At 29.6% G+C, this 15,956-nt stretch overlaps 1 protein-coding gene across 1 annotated transcript; it reads right to left on the bottom strand.

Annotated features, from left to right (window-relative positions):
- Window positions 1-2,724: 2,724 nt before the first annotated feature.
- LOC111317411 (xyloglucan O-acetyltransferase 1-like) lies at window positions 2,725-4,603 on the bottom strand. The gene is made up of 2 exons (XM_022919835.2): window positions 4,331-4,603; window positions 2,725-4,186 (listed from the first exon to the last, which is right to left on the bottom strand). Exons 1-2 carry the CDS (start codon window positions 4,521-4,523, stop codon window positions 3,054-3,056), a joined length of 1,326 nt encoding a protein of 441 aa, XP_022775570.1. The 5' UTR covers window positions 4,524-4,603; the 3' UTR covers window positions 2,725-3,053.
- Between the last annotated feature and the right edge of the window lie 11,353 nt (window positions 4,604-15,956).

Raw genomic sequence — 15,956 nt, 5'->3', positions numbered from 1 at the left:
CCCTTTCCCCTACCCTTTTTTTTTTTAGTGTACAAACCTATTCAGTTGACCTCTTCTGATCAATTTTTTTATTTCACTCTTAAGATTGATACAATTTTTGATGTTATGGCCATAATTTCTATAGAAGGCATATAAATTTGTTGGATTTTTTTATTATTTTATCTTAGTGGCTTAGGTCATTTAAGCTCGAGGTCTCTTCCTATTTACATGAAAATTCTCTCTCGAAAGATATTTAGTGTAGTGTAAGTCATGGTATCGTCTGCTTGGGTTTCTTGCCTTAAGGTACCTTTCAGATTTTTTTTCTTTCTGAAGATTGTTGATTTTTTTTCCTCTCTGTGAGTCGAGAAAATGATGAGCCTCTCTCACCTCAATTATTTTTTGTTATAGCTTTAGCATTGTATTTTTCAATGATAAGTAGCACATCGGCCAAAGCCTTCAATGACTCCAGGGAAAAGGTGAACATGAAGTGTTATTCTTAGTCATTCAATACATTGGTCAAGGTAGCCATTACAGTTGCTTATTCTAGGTCTTTTACTTGAAAAGCCTCAGTGTTAAAATACATGATATATTTTTTTAGGGATTCATTTCTTTCATGGTAGATAGACATAAGCTCAATGTCATTTTCTTTATTTGTCAGTTGTTGATGAAATGGGATAAGAAGATGTGGCTATGCTATTTAAATGTAGTAATGGACATTAGCTCAAGGTTATTGTACCAGGATCGGGCTATCCCTTTGAGTGTTGTGGTAAGTCCTGTGCATATAAAGGGTTCATTGGCTCTTTGTATCATCATGTTAGTAAGATAAAATTCAAGTGATCGAAAGGATTAGATGTACCATCATAAGTTCTAAGGTCAACATTTTAAATCTTTTGGTTAGCAGTGTTTAGTCTATATCCTCAATAAAAAGGGAGGTTTCTAAAAACCTCAATAAAAAGGGAGGTTTCTAAAAACCTCAATGAAAAAGGAGGTTTCTAACTCATTGTCATAAGTGGATGCTTTATTCCTTAACTCATCTTCATTGCCTCCATCGGTGTTTCTAAATCCTTATTAAATAGTGGTTTTAAGGTGGCTTGCTTGGACTTATGAGTGGTAACCTATGTTAGGGTATTTGTAAGGTAATGGGCCATTGGTGTTTCATCCTCGTCAAATATTGATGAGGCAGCAATGTCGTTGTAGGTCGATAATTTTTATGTTGCTAAGTTATTTGGAGTTGTTGGGTTTGGTTCTTTAGAAGGTTATGGTAAAGTCAGTTTTTGTGTCAATTCTTTTAAAGGTTGTAGTTGTTAGATAAGTGCTTCAAACTATTCGATGGTTGGGATTATAGGTGCAGGTCGATTAGGGTTTGGGTGGTTGAATTAGATATCGATCCCGACTACAGTAGTATCTTTTGCCTCAATTGCTCTCTCCTTTGGTGCCATATTAGCTCGACTGAATCATAAAGCCTTACCTGGCCTGCCAAAATATTTGTGTCGAGCTATCTATGAGGGATAAGAACCTAAAAGCACAAAAAAATAGATCAATTAATGATACAGGATGAGAGTTTTACTAGTATATATTTTTTAACGCTCAAGTCATTTTTCGATCAAGAAATGGGAAGGAGAAAAAGGAAAAATATAAGGAAGCTAGTGCTTTCGTTAATTTAAGAATACTTGGAAGGTGATACTTATACCTATGTGATGGGGAACTCTAGGCCTAAGTGGCCTGAGAGGTTAAGGCTAACGTTATAAGCCTGAGTTAAGCTAGTAGTTGGCGGTCTAACCAGGGGATAACAAGTTAGCATTCGCATGTGTTGGTAGGTGGCCAAACTGACATAAAACTCAGACTTTCAGGTCGACCTGACACGTCAATTCAACCGAAATGATCAAATTGCCTCCACTTGACAATTAACTTATACTATGAAAGGAAATTTTCATTTTACTTTTTAGACATTAAAATGCCCCTAATAAATATTTCATAATCTTAGGGCTTTTCCACAAAATTTGACAATAAAACTAAATCTCAATTCTTGAGAGACAAATATATTAGTTAACTTAATTCATGGAATTTAATTAACTTAATTCATGTAAAAAATTAGAAATGAAATATATAAAACTACAAAAATAATTTAAAAAATGACATTATTACAATTTTGACCAATTATTATAAGTATTTTCATAATTATGGTAAAAAAGATATTATAGTAATTTTAACTAATTATGGTAGGAAAAATATCTATATAATAATGGTATGAAGGATAATATAATAATTTTGACCAATTATGATTAGAAAAGTATTTTTGTAATTAAGGTAGAAATGTATTATAATAATTCTAACCGATTATGAGAAGAGAGATATTTTTGTAATTATAATATAAGAGTATTATAGTAAATTTAGACTTGTGTCAATTCTTTATTAAATAAATAAAAAAACGTTATAGTAATTTCATGGAGATTATTTTAATATATAATTATTGATTATTTATATGCAACAAAGACAATGTAAATGAGAAAGGATTGTGTAAAGTACTTATATCACGTAAGCATATATTTCTCTTATTAAAATCATATAATTGAAAAAAATCAATCATTCATTATATATCATATGTGATAATTAAATAATAAATATTTATACCAATAAATAATTAATTTTTAAAAATAATATAATTATATGACATAATTTAAATAAAATATATATATTAAAAGGTGACCTAATTCAGTAAAATATTTTCTCCACCGTAAATATCTGTCATGTAATTAAAATTTTCAACTGTAAATAACTCTGACCGCTAAAACTTTGCCCAAAATGGGCAAGATTCAAGGCGGCAAATTCCAGAATAGACAAAACTGAAGGAGTAAATTCCTGGGGATGTATGAAACAAATAAAATCTACCAATGATCTTTCAAATTCCTCTACTCATTTCACATTGATATCATTTGTACAGATTGGATACAAAATCAACATATGTTCCAAAAGAATCGCTATCTTTGTCACCCCTAGACAAAATTTCTTCATTTGTCTGTTTGTTTTCAGAAAGAAATATAAACCAACAAAATAAAGCAGAATAGCAAATCAAATCAAAACCTAGCTAGCATTGGGTGTTCTTTTGATTCTTCTCTCGTTGATTGAATATTCCATCTCCTGATAACTTCTAACAATATCTGATTCCAAGTATCTATAGGACCCGGCAAACACCAATGTACACAATCGTTCTGTACGCGCTCATGAACCCCATTAGCAAATGGAAATGGATACATGTAAGGTCCTGGGTGACCATCCGGCCTCATTAATGATAATTTGGTCACATCCAATATCTCTAGCTTCAACCCGTCAAACTGCTTAGCATTTACCTTCGCGGCTTCCATTTCTTCAACCTCAATTGCTCTCATATCTGCATCCATGCCTTCAAGTATCTTTTCTTCCTCCTTGTAAGGTTTCGTCTTGGGACAAGCACCAGCTTTATCCCATTCGCCTTCAAAATGTGAAGGTGAAAATGTGGTCAGAAACACATCAATTCCATAACCATTAGCCCCTTTCCTTTCAATTATTGTCTTAAGGGCAGTCTTTATGGCCTTCCTCATCGCATCATAAAATCCTATCTCAGTGTGATTTAGTCCAGGGCAGTAATGGCAACCTAATACCGAACCACCCTCATAATAAACTGCTGGATGAAGAAACCAATGCCCTATTGAGAGTACAATCGTATCTATATGGTCCACGTCGGCTCCCCACCTCTCATCAACAGTATCCACATACAATTCATTTTGATCTGGACCAGTTTTTGATTTCTCAACACCTCTAACCAGAAATGGTGACCAAAAAACCGATACAGTAATGTTATGGGAAGTAAAATGCCATCTACGAAACTTGTTATCCTCACCATCTCTATAAACCAGGTTAGGATTGGAGGCAGTGGCTAGGATGCAAAGAAGTGATTCCAATTGGTTCCTAGCCATGGAATCACCAACAAAAGCTATATGCTTGTTACTAAGGAGGTGGAAGAAAGTGTTGGGATCAAACCTTGGGAGCTTGCATTGGCTTGGTTGCCATCTCCAATAAAGGTAACCCAAGTCAGGTCTCCCATGTGAGATGCAATTTTGACTGTCCTTGATTGTACCACAGGTTGTGCCATTGTACAAAGGCCCCATCTTGTCATGTACCCATTTGCCATTGGTGTAGTCACATCGAGTTTCATTAGCTATTTCCTCTTCTGCAAATAAGCAGAAAAAGAAAAGAGAAAAAAAAGGAAAAGAAAACTTGTTTAGCAATAACATCCGTAATCCAACACAGTGAAAAGACCAAGCTCAGAAAAAGTTAAAAGTTCTGGCAACTTTTCTTTTTTTACTCAACGTACCTTTGGAAGAAGAAGAACTGGTGAGGATGTAGCTGTTGTTGTGAGGAAGCTGATCTGGGGTAGACTGGGGGAAAGAAAAAGGGTGAAAGTACATGCGAAAGAGCGCTATGGGGAGGAGAGCATAAAAAGCATACGGTAAGAAATTCTTGGTGAGAGAATGAGAGTGATATTGGCCTTTGAGTGGATTTGTCATATTTGATTGTCTCAACTGATTAGTCTCCTTCTTTTTTCCTCTGTTTTCTGGGATCGTTTTGGCTTTGGCTCAGAATTCTAGCCTCACAGCACTCCGGAAGTCACAAAACGTGTTCTTGAAGCAGCGCCTAAAGAAAGAGAGAGAAGAGGAAGCTTATGACTTTGCTTTGCCGGGCGCTTCTGTCGAAGTGACATCCATAGAATCTTATTTATCCAAGAGTTGGCCAAACTAATCCAGCGGGAAATTGTTGTTTATCACTGTTGTCTTAACGCTCCACTCTCTCAATCTCTTTGTTTCTTCCCCATGCTCTTTGTTTCTTCCATTTCCAATTTTTTAATTTTATTTATTTACTGCTACAAGTTTTGGATTTTTCGTCTCGTGCACACATTAATGTGTGCCCTTTGCTTTTGTTTGTGTTATTATATATTATTGTCTTGGCCAGTCATAATTTACGGTGTCAAAAGCCAAAAACACCCTTCCGTAAAGGCGAAATTATTTGCTTTAAAAGGGTAAACATGTCTTTGGAAACTAGTAGTTTCTTTGCATCATATCACCAACCCGAATTGGTTAGTATAATTGATTATAGATAATGATTTCAAGACAGTAAATCGATCGATCCACACTTCGTTAATGGCAGGCAGTAATCAGCGTTCACAATGAGTCGAATCGGATAAATTTTTATTCATTCTAAATTTGATTTGATTTATATTTATAAAATTTAAATTTGATTCGATTTAAATATTTTTTTTATTTTTTATATTTAAATTCGATTTAATTTAATATTTTATAAGTAATATTTAATTAAATTTAAAATTAATAAAATATTATTTTTAAATATAAAATATTATTTTTTAAATATAAATATATAATTAAAAAATAATTTTTATATAATACCAATCAAATCAAATTAAATTTACTTAAAATTTAAATTTAATTCGATTTTAATTTTTTTTTAATATTATCTAACTCGGCTCGTCTTAAAATTTAATTTTAAAAAAATTAATTTTATAAAATTTGATCGAAGTAAAACAATCAAGTACAGTTGAGCTGGCAACTCTTATCAGTAATAAATCATAGAAAAAAAAATAATTGTAAAACCAATGCTTCATTAAAATCTGACGCCGATATGATATCGGGTTTCCACGTGTATAACGGTTTGCTTCAAGTCACGTATAAGCGGTAATTAGCCTTTGGATGGTGACACTGACGCCTTGTTACCAACGTGACAACTGTAGAGGCATCTAGAGAAAAAGCACACAGTGATGCCTTTTTTTGTTGTTTTCTTTCCCCATTATTTCTCCCTATATGACATCCCAACTAAAAGCCATCAATCTGAAGGGACCTGTTCATTGCCTCGTGCCAAAAGTGACTTGCCTCGCACCAAAAGGTTGAATTTCATAACAGGAGTATTATTTTAAAATAATTCTAATTAACACCTTATATTATTATTAGGTTAATAATAGAAGACTTTCCTGAAATTCGATGTTTGTTTGGGAATTAGTCAGTGAAGTTGACTGTAAGTTGTGCAAGCAAGTAATTGAGGTTGACCTTAAGAGCTATAGTACTGATCCATATAAACCAATGGAATTGGTGTTCAAATAAATGGAAGAAGGTTGATTTTTTATATTTTGACAATTTTTTTTTCAGGCAGAGCTAATCGAAGATTTTAAGTGAATATAAGCTAAACTAATTAATGTTTTATTGAGAACTTTTAAAACTTTTTAATAAAGATGTCAATGATATGAGATAAATAAAATATTTTTTATCCTCATCTTTTAATTTTTATATTACATTTATTTTCGTACTTATATCAAATATATATTTTAAATCTATCTTCATATTTATAAAAATTTAGTAAGTATGGATAATATTTATACCTATTGCTTTTTAAAAAAATAAAAATAAAAATAAAAATAAAAATAAAAATAAAAATTTATTATTTTTATTTTTATTTTATATATTTTGATAATTTTTTATAAATATATATTAAAATATGTTTTTTCAATAAATATATATTAATTTAATTAATATAAAATAATAATTTATATTATTTAATAAAAAATCTGTTTACAAAATATATATACATATATAAATATATATAGGATACAAGATGAATCCTAAATTGCTCGTTTCATCCCCATACCAATAAAAAAAATTAAAATTATACTTATTTACATTCTCGTACTTATAATATAATACTTATTTTCATTCTATTCAGATAAAAAATTAAATTTTTCATTAAATATGTGTAAAATTAACATCACTACTTTTTAAATCATAAGTTTAAGTATAGATGGCTGGTTCAGTAAAGTTTGGAGTTTGTATGGTGGGGGATAACTTCCATTAACGGTTTATGGTCGAGAAAAAATTTTGAAATTCAAAAACCTATATATTATATTTTTCATAATATTCAACCAAATGATTTTATTTGATTTAATTTAGTTTTCAGCACATAAAGGAAAAAATTGAAATTATTCAAACTAAGTTTAAATATATTTTTCATTAATTTTTATATTATTTTATTTTTTAAAAATTAAATTAATTATCTTTATTGTTTTAAAATGTAAGAACCATATCAGTTATTTGATTTGAGTCAATTCAATATTGCAAAAGTTAACCAGTTGAAATTTTTTTTCCATATTTGGAAAATCAAAATACTAACTATTTTTACTTTCCCCAAAAATAGAGTCAATCGTAATCACGTTTTATGAGGCATTTGGTTCATGAAATCGTAAATTCTAGGGAAAAGTGTGATCCATAAGAAAATATGATATTCAGAGTTTTCTTTCATTTTTTGGACATCCCATTTTCAAATTCACTCGTTTGATTGGAGGGAATTTACATATATTAAATTTTAAATAATTACTATAATCTCCTTAGAATAATAACTATAATCTCTGATTTTTATGAGGAAATTATTGAAGGTGTTTTTGACAAAAAAATACTTTGAGTAATCTTTTTCAACTTTTTAAAATAGATTATTCAAGGTGATTTTGACTAAAAATGCTTTGAATAACCCCTCTCATTTTTATGAGGGATTATTCAATGCGTTTTTGACAAAAAAATGCTTTAAATAATCCTCTTTCATTTTTATGAATGAATTATTCAAAGCGATTTTGGTCAAAATTGCCTTGAATAATCCTCAAAAATTTTATAGAAGGGACTATTTAAAGTGTTTTTGGCCAAAAACACCTTCAATATTCCCTAACGCCTTGAATAATCCCCTTCCATTTTTATGAAGGGATTATTCAAGGCAATTTTGGCTAAAATCATCTTGAATAATCCTTAAAAAATTTATAGAGGAGATCATTCAATGTATTTTGGACTAAAAACACCTTCAATATTCCATTTTTATTTTTATAAGGGGATTATTAAATGTGTTTTTTGTCAAAATTATCTTGAATAATTCTCTCCAATTTTTTAGAAGGAATTATTGAAGGTGTTTTGGCTAGAAAACACCTTAATATTCTTTTACAAAAAATTGAATGGGTTATTCATTGTGTTTCTAGCAAAAAATATTTTGAATAATCTTAAAAAAAAAAGATTATTGAAGGCCAAAAAAGCCTTGAATAATCCCCTCTTATTTTTTTACTATAGGGGATTATTCAATCCTCCGTATATTTTTTTTTAGGATTATTCAAGGCGTTTTTGCTTAGAAAATGCCTTGAAGAATCCAAAAAAAAAAAAAAACCTGGAGATTATTCAAGATATTTTTCAACAAAAATGTCTTTAATAATCTAAAAAAAATTATACAACGGTGGGATTATTCAAGGTGTTTTGGGCAAAAACGCCTTGAATAATCATCCAAAAAAATTAGAGTGGATTATTCATGGTGTTTTGCATTTTTCGCCAAGAACGCCTTAAATAATCTCCTAGTAAAAAAATTGAAAAGATTATTGAAGGTATTTTTAGCCAAAAACGTCTTGAATAATCTCTTCTAAATTTTTTATGGGATTATTCAAGGCGTTTTTACCTAGCAAATACCTTGAATAATCCCTTATAATAAATTTAATAGGATTACTTCATGCAATTTTTTTTTTTTTTTTGTAAAACACCTTGAGTGATCATTTTAAAAAAATAGTTCTCTTTTCTTGAACTTTGGAAAGCCAAATAACTAATGCAATGAATGATAAACCCAAAGCTACATTACAACCAACCCCTAAACCATCAACCCATTTAGTTAGCATTTTGGTTTCTTCATTTCTCTCGTCATTGTCGACCATTAATAATTCAGCACCGTCGTACCTTTTTTTATTGGTATGTGTGTATTTCATCTGTGTTTTGTATTATTTATATTCTTCAATATAGGTATGTTTTTTATTCATTCCTTATTGTGTGTATATATATATAATTTTTTTTTGTTTTTTATTCATTCCACCATCAATTTAGTTGCACAACCTCCCTTCATTACATGTATAGTGTTTCTTTATAGTTTGGTTTCAATATTTTGGTTTACTGAATAGTATTGTGAAAAATTTATGTATATTTTTTACTCATCATTTGTTTTGCATGAAAATCTTATTTAAGATGGGATTTATAGTATGGCTTGTACCCGTAAAATATTATTGCTTTAAGGTTGTTTTACATATATTGGTTTAGTAACTATAGTATGATATTGGTTGTATTTTATTACTATATAAAATTTAGAGAGATAGATTGGTGAATTTCATATAATTATGACTAAAATTATAGATATTATGGAATCAGAATAACATATGTCTCTTGTTACTGAACATGAAGAAGGTATACCTGCTGTGAAAAAAATAAAGCAAGGGGATGAAATAAACAGATTCTAACAACTAACATAAAAATTCTTGTTGACTTTAATCAAAGTGGGCAGCCTGTGTCTGATGGAGCTACCAAGTTGGCTAGTCACATTGGGGTAATCATCTGTAGTAGCATTTCTTTTACGTACCATAATTGGTGATGAATTTCTGATGATCTAAAGGATCGTAGATGGGAGTCTGTTATGGTATGTTTATTCAACTATTTCATAAAATTTGTTAAATGATTATTTAATTAAAATTCAATGTGTTCATACTAATTGTTTTAAATTTATTAGAAACAATTTGATGTCTCAAATGAGTATAAAAAACTTATGTTGCAATTGACTAAAAAAGCATTCAGAGACTTTAAAAGCATATTGACAACCTAATATATTTTACCATTCACTAATAATAGTGATATCTTGGTTGATCCTCCTCCATCATATACAAATGTTATCAGTTATCAAGTTAGACCCATTTTGTTCGATATTAGCTATCCAAAGAATTCTCGATATGCATACCCATTATGTTAATTATTTATAAGATTTTATGTAATATGTTCAATATCTTAATATGTGATTTACCTTATTTCTTTCATTTTTAGAAAATCAAAGAATAACAAAAGAACATTCAAGCCAAACAAGTATATCACCATCAAACATCGAGAAAAGGTTATGTAAATGTTAAATATGATCTTATAAGTATTCACACACTTGTTTTATACTCATAAATGAAGATCTATGAACATTCATTTAATAGATTTCGATTCTTATATATCAACACTTTTATTAGGAATCATCTAGCTCTGGCACCAAAGTTTTTAGATGGAATGTGTGAAAACAATGACATATGCAAAAGGATGGATCATTTGCAGATGAAGTAACCGAAGAAATGGCTAAAAAATTATATGTATAACTGCTCATTTTATCACATATGATTAGTTTTAAGCTTCTATGCATGACTATATGCTCGTATAACTTGTTGTTATACCCTATCTTATTATTGTCTTTCAGGATGATTTTGCTATTAAATTTAAATCCGATGAACTCCTAACCAATTATGACGAAGATCCTTTATCTTTAGCATCATGAGTGAAAGAAAGACATGATCAAGTGCGTGAAGTTGGTAGATTTGTGTTGCCATTAAAGTTCTTCAATAATTAACCTAAAACCCCTCTAATGCTGAATGCACAATATAAAGCAATCATTTAGCAACAACAATAAAGACTTGATAACCAAAAGCAATGCCTGAATGATCAATAGCAACGTCTCACAGCGTTGAAGGTGATGCTGGCAGCAATGCAACCTAACATGCTTTGAAGGCAGTTAGATAGCAACATCCAGCAAAGATAAGCTCTGGTTTCAAGTCAGCTAGCAAATTTCTCCTCTGGTATCAACCATAGAGTATGATTTTATTTATTCACTTACTATTTATTTGTATTTTATATTTATTGATTTGATTTTAATACTTATATTTTATTATATCTTGTAGCAGGATGTTGGGACTCATAGGATGACCCTTACTAAGGCTGCCATTAATGCGTTATTTAATTATGCACTTGATCAGTTATCCGAAGAAAACCTTATTACCAATAAGTCTAAGGATGGGTTATTTAATTATCCATCCGTTTCTTAATTAGAGGGCCTGAGATTGAGGCATTTTGTACCTTGAATAAAATATCAGCTACTGATATTGTTGCCTATATAAGGTTAGCATACAAATTTAAATATGCAAAGTCAATATCTATTAATTGATATTATGGGGTATTGCTAATTAGTAATGTTGATTGTTATCGTGCAGCTTCTTATATAAAGATATCAATATGAGACAAATGACTTATAGATTTAGATTCGTTGACTCGAATTTGATTAGTGAGCAAAGTGGCACTGTCATTATTCATGGTCATCATATGGGTTAATGCATGCAAAAATGGGTCGATTATTTTTTGGTGTCATATAATGCTGCGTAAGTTATATTCATATAATTCAATATACCAACCTTACTAGAATCTGAGATGATGCCTAATTTAAGTATATCATTCTTATTATTTTATAATCATCATTAGTAACTTATTGTGATTGATACCAATTCCTTTACACCATACTTATTTAACTTTGGTTAACTAAAGGTAAAGCCTAACCCCGATACTCATAATTTTATAAAGAGGTATTACATATTATTATATTGTGTTTCTTCATAATTACTTTTATTTTTGTATTAACAATTTTTTTTCTATTCAATTTAAGGGAATGTCTGTAGTTAATAAGAAAGCAATGATAAAATGGGAATCATTATCGATACATGTGAAATTTATTTTTTTATGCTGAGTTTATTTAGATAAATGTTTCCTAAACCCACTTTATTTTTTAGGTACCTCGTTAACTAGGATATACTAAATGTGGATATTATGTCATTCATTTTATGATGGAGATAATTTTATATGATTTTATGATCACATCATTCAAGATTAGTATTAATTCCATACAATACTAATAACTTCCAATAAAAAAAAGTTAAATTATATTATCGTTTATTAACATTTACTTTTGATTTTTTTTTAAAGTGAAATATTAAAGGAAGCTTCATGAAAGGCGAACTTGATGAAGTTTGTAAAGAGTTGTTTGATTATGCATTATCATTCGCTACACCTTAAGGTTGGAGAATGTTGGTTAGGTGTAAATATATGCATTACATTATTTATAATGTTTTTAACATGTCATGTTGAATGGATAATTTTTAATTTTTCATTAGGGTATTGGTTTTAATATTATTGGTATTTATTTGTTTTATACCATTTGGCAGCTTATATGAATACACATATTTTGAGTATGATTATTTGAAAAAAGTATTTTTATATGGCAACATTATCGTTATAAATTCGGATGTGTGGCATAATATTAAAGTATTGCAATATTCATAATTTAAATTCTAAAATATAATTCACAGTTTCATAAATGTATTTGATTCACATAAGTACAAATCTGATATAAATAAACCCAACGAAGCAGTGATTTGCATATTTACTACCTTTCATTTCCTACCTTAATTAAATAAAAAAGGTTTCCAAAATTATACAACGAATCTATAAACAACATGTAGTGCGATCTATATGTGTCCAAGAAGAGGAAAGTCAAATGATGGGTGATATGCATTACATTCGTTTAATTGTTTCCTAATGTAATTACTTCTAAATACAACCGACTTCATTAAAAAAAAAAAACTTAACTTTGTGATTTTCTTTCATCATATACTCACTAGCGGCAAGTATTTCATCAGGCGTGAATTTGTTGAGTTACATTATTTCATTGAAAAGTGACTTTCTTCTATCTGTATGGTCCACTTCTATCTTAAACTAAAATGTCCTCTATAACATTCACAGCCTAATCATATGAAGTATCAATATTGCCAATCTGATGCACTAACCTAACAATTGCTCTATCATCACTCATAGCACGTTTTTTACCTAGTAATGTCATCTTAGCGTTACTCGAAGCAACAGATACAATGTTGTCTTCATCGTCTCCTCTCTCCTTATTTCTTTCGACATTGATATCAAAATTAAGAGAGAAATAAGCATCCTTATTAACATTTAATGATTCAACTGCATCAACTGATATTTTAGCTTGTTGATCAGTTGCTCTATTAAATCTGAATATCACTTTAAAATCATCAAAAAATGAAAAAAAGTTTGTTCTTTAACCCTCTAACATATGGGTGTGATTGGCAAAGTCCAAACAAAGACGAATCTAATAAAAGCCATTGAAAAAAAAACATAAAAAAGATAAGTAAGCCATAATATCATCTACAAAAACTTATTCAAACCCACTCATCAAATACTTCTTTCTTAGTTATGATATATTTTTCTTGATCATTCCACCCAAATCCACTAGAATTTTTCATATCACAAATTGCATGATATTATCTCTTAAGCAACTTAACTCTGGATTCAACGTAAGGGGTGGCTTTAAGCTATGAAATAAGAATGACTTGCTCTAGCATTTGTTTAATATAACCTAGATATCTGATACAAAATGTCCCATTATAGACTTTCCATCTAGGATCGTCAACCAAAGAATGTAGGCATTGAACCAAATGCGAATCCTTATCTCTAGTCCATGAATGGTTACCAAAGCCAAAACTATCCAATCGTCTTCTGGATGTGCATCGAATGGGTTGCAATGGATTGTCACGTAAGGAAGACATTTCAATTCCTAATCACATGGTTAGACATTTTGAAACAATATCAATATAGTGAATAAAAAATAATCAAGGGAATGAAATAAATGAATACACATGGAAATAAAGCAATGAGTTCTCCAAATTGTAATGCTCATTGGACAATATCAATCATATGGTACATAAAATAAAAACCATTTAGGTAGACAAATAGTAAAATACAAAACATATCTATAATGTTATTATCCCTCTGATTGCAACCAATAAGTGAACATATTATTAGTCAGATTATCTCTAAACAAAGTCTAATAATTAGATGGCTCAACATGTGTAATCAAATGTTGATGATCATATTCATCTGGTTAAGAAATACTTCTTTCGGTAACATCTCTTTCAATAGGATCAAAAACCATCTCAGACCTAATAAAATTATAGAGAAAGCAATAAGCAAAAATAATTCTACACTGTATCTTAATTGAATAAAATGATTTCTCCTTTAAAATTGCCTATCTAGCTTTCAATATACTAAAACATCTCTCGATACAATTTCTTACTCGAGAGTATTTTATGTTGAAGTATTCCTGTGAGATCGTCAGTTGGAGTCCTGCCCTTCAATCACTAAAATAAAATCGTTGACCTCCATAAAGTACCAAGAATCCTTTCTTATTTGTATATCTGGTGTCACATAAATAGTAATTACCTATTAGAATGATCAATAACATTACAAATATGAAAATAAGCAACGTCATTATTAACATTACACGAATATAATACAAATAATACCTTGTGAGATCTTCAACCCATTCCTACGTGTAATGGCATCCCTTAACACTCTGCCATCTATTGCAGAACTTTTTCATCCCGGTAAAACATATATGAATTACATATATGGGGTGCAAATACCAAAAACATTGGAAGCAATTTCATTTTTCTTTGTCCTATATCTAGGCCGGTTAACTGCATTAACATTGACTTTAATGTATATCCCATCCGAAGCTCCCCAACAACCTTTGAACTATTTTCATCTATTATTTATTGAATTTTCAACTGCATCATAAGCAATATAACCAATTGCATCTTTTTTAGTGAAAAACCAGCCATAACTGTTTAAAAGAAAAAACTTCATTAAACTTGAAAACATAATGGAAAGCAAATCTTGGCATATGGTGATGGAATCCGCCTACATCATCAAATAATATATAAATCACAAACAAAACATAAAAAAGATTGGAATGAGCTAAAATAATTTAACCACAAAACATATAATATATATCAAAAACGCCTTTAATCCAAAGCTAAACAATATCTAAATAAGGAAAAATAAGTTTATTGGAAGGCAACATGGATTACACACTATCAATTAGAGAGTATGGACACTATTTTGTGTAAAAATCAATGATGAACTGAATAGGAAAAATATTAAATGATTGATGAGAAGTTGAAATTTTTTCAAAGAGAAAAGTAAATGCTATGAGTTAAGGTCTATTGAAATATAAATTTCAATTATATTTGTAATTGAAACATGAAGAAAACATGTTCGATAGTTATATTCTCTTTTACTTCATGATTAGACATTAGAATGTTCATATTGTCAGAACACGGTCATTAAGAGGGAAAACAAAATTTTAATATGAGAATATTGAAGGCGGTTGTAGGAAGAAACACCTCAATTGATAACCAATGAAGGGATTTTTCCAGTACAAATGCCTTAATCATTTATTTATAGGCTTATATAAAGAAAGATCATGTCATAACACTCTAATCTATGAAACATTAAAAAGAGTAGTTTTTAAATAATGATCATTTAAGGCATTTTCTTGGCACAAATGCCTTGAATAATCTTCAATAAAAAATTAAAGGGGAGTATTAAAGGTATTTGGCCAAAAACACCTTCAATACTCCCCTAATAAAAATTGAAGGGGATTATTGAAGGTGTTTTTAGTTAGAAACGCTTTGAATAACCCAATTTAATTTTATGAGTAGATTATTCAAGGCATTTTCTAAGAAAAAATACCTTGAATAATTTTCAATACAAAATTAGAGGGGATTATTAAAAGCGTTTGTTGCAAAAAATGCATTGAATAACCACCTCAAAAAAATTGAAGAGGATTATTGGAGGCATTTTTTGCTAAAAATGTCTTTAATAACCCCATTAAATTTTATGAGGGGATTATTCAAGGCGTTTTATAGGCAAAATTACTTTGAATAATTTTTAAATTTCAAAAATTTTTTTTGGGATTATTTAAGGCGTTTTTGTCCAAAAACATTTTAAATAATCATCTCATATTTTTTGTAAAGGGATTATTGAAGGCATTTTTGGTCAGAAATGCCTTGAATAACCTCTATTAAATTTTTTGTTTTAAGGATTATTCAAGATATTTCTTGGCAAAAATGCCTCAAATAATCTTTAAAAAAATGGCAAGGGATTATTGAAGATGTTTTTAGCCCAAAATGCCTTAAATAATCCCCTACAAAAAATTTAATGAAGGTT

The sequence above is a fragment of the Durio zibethinus genome, chromosome 2 (genome assembly GCF_047325235.1).
Source record: "Durio zibethinus cultivar Kanyao isolate XHJ-2024 chromosome 2, ASM4732523v1, whole genome shotgun sequence".
NCBI classification, from domain to species: Eukaryota; Viridiplantae; Streptophyta; class Magnoliopsida; order Malvales; family Malvaceae; genus Durio; species Durio zibethinus.
This window is presented reverse-complemented; position numbering and strand designations above follow the sequence as displayed.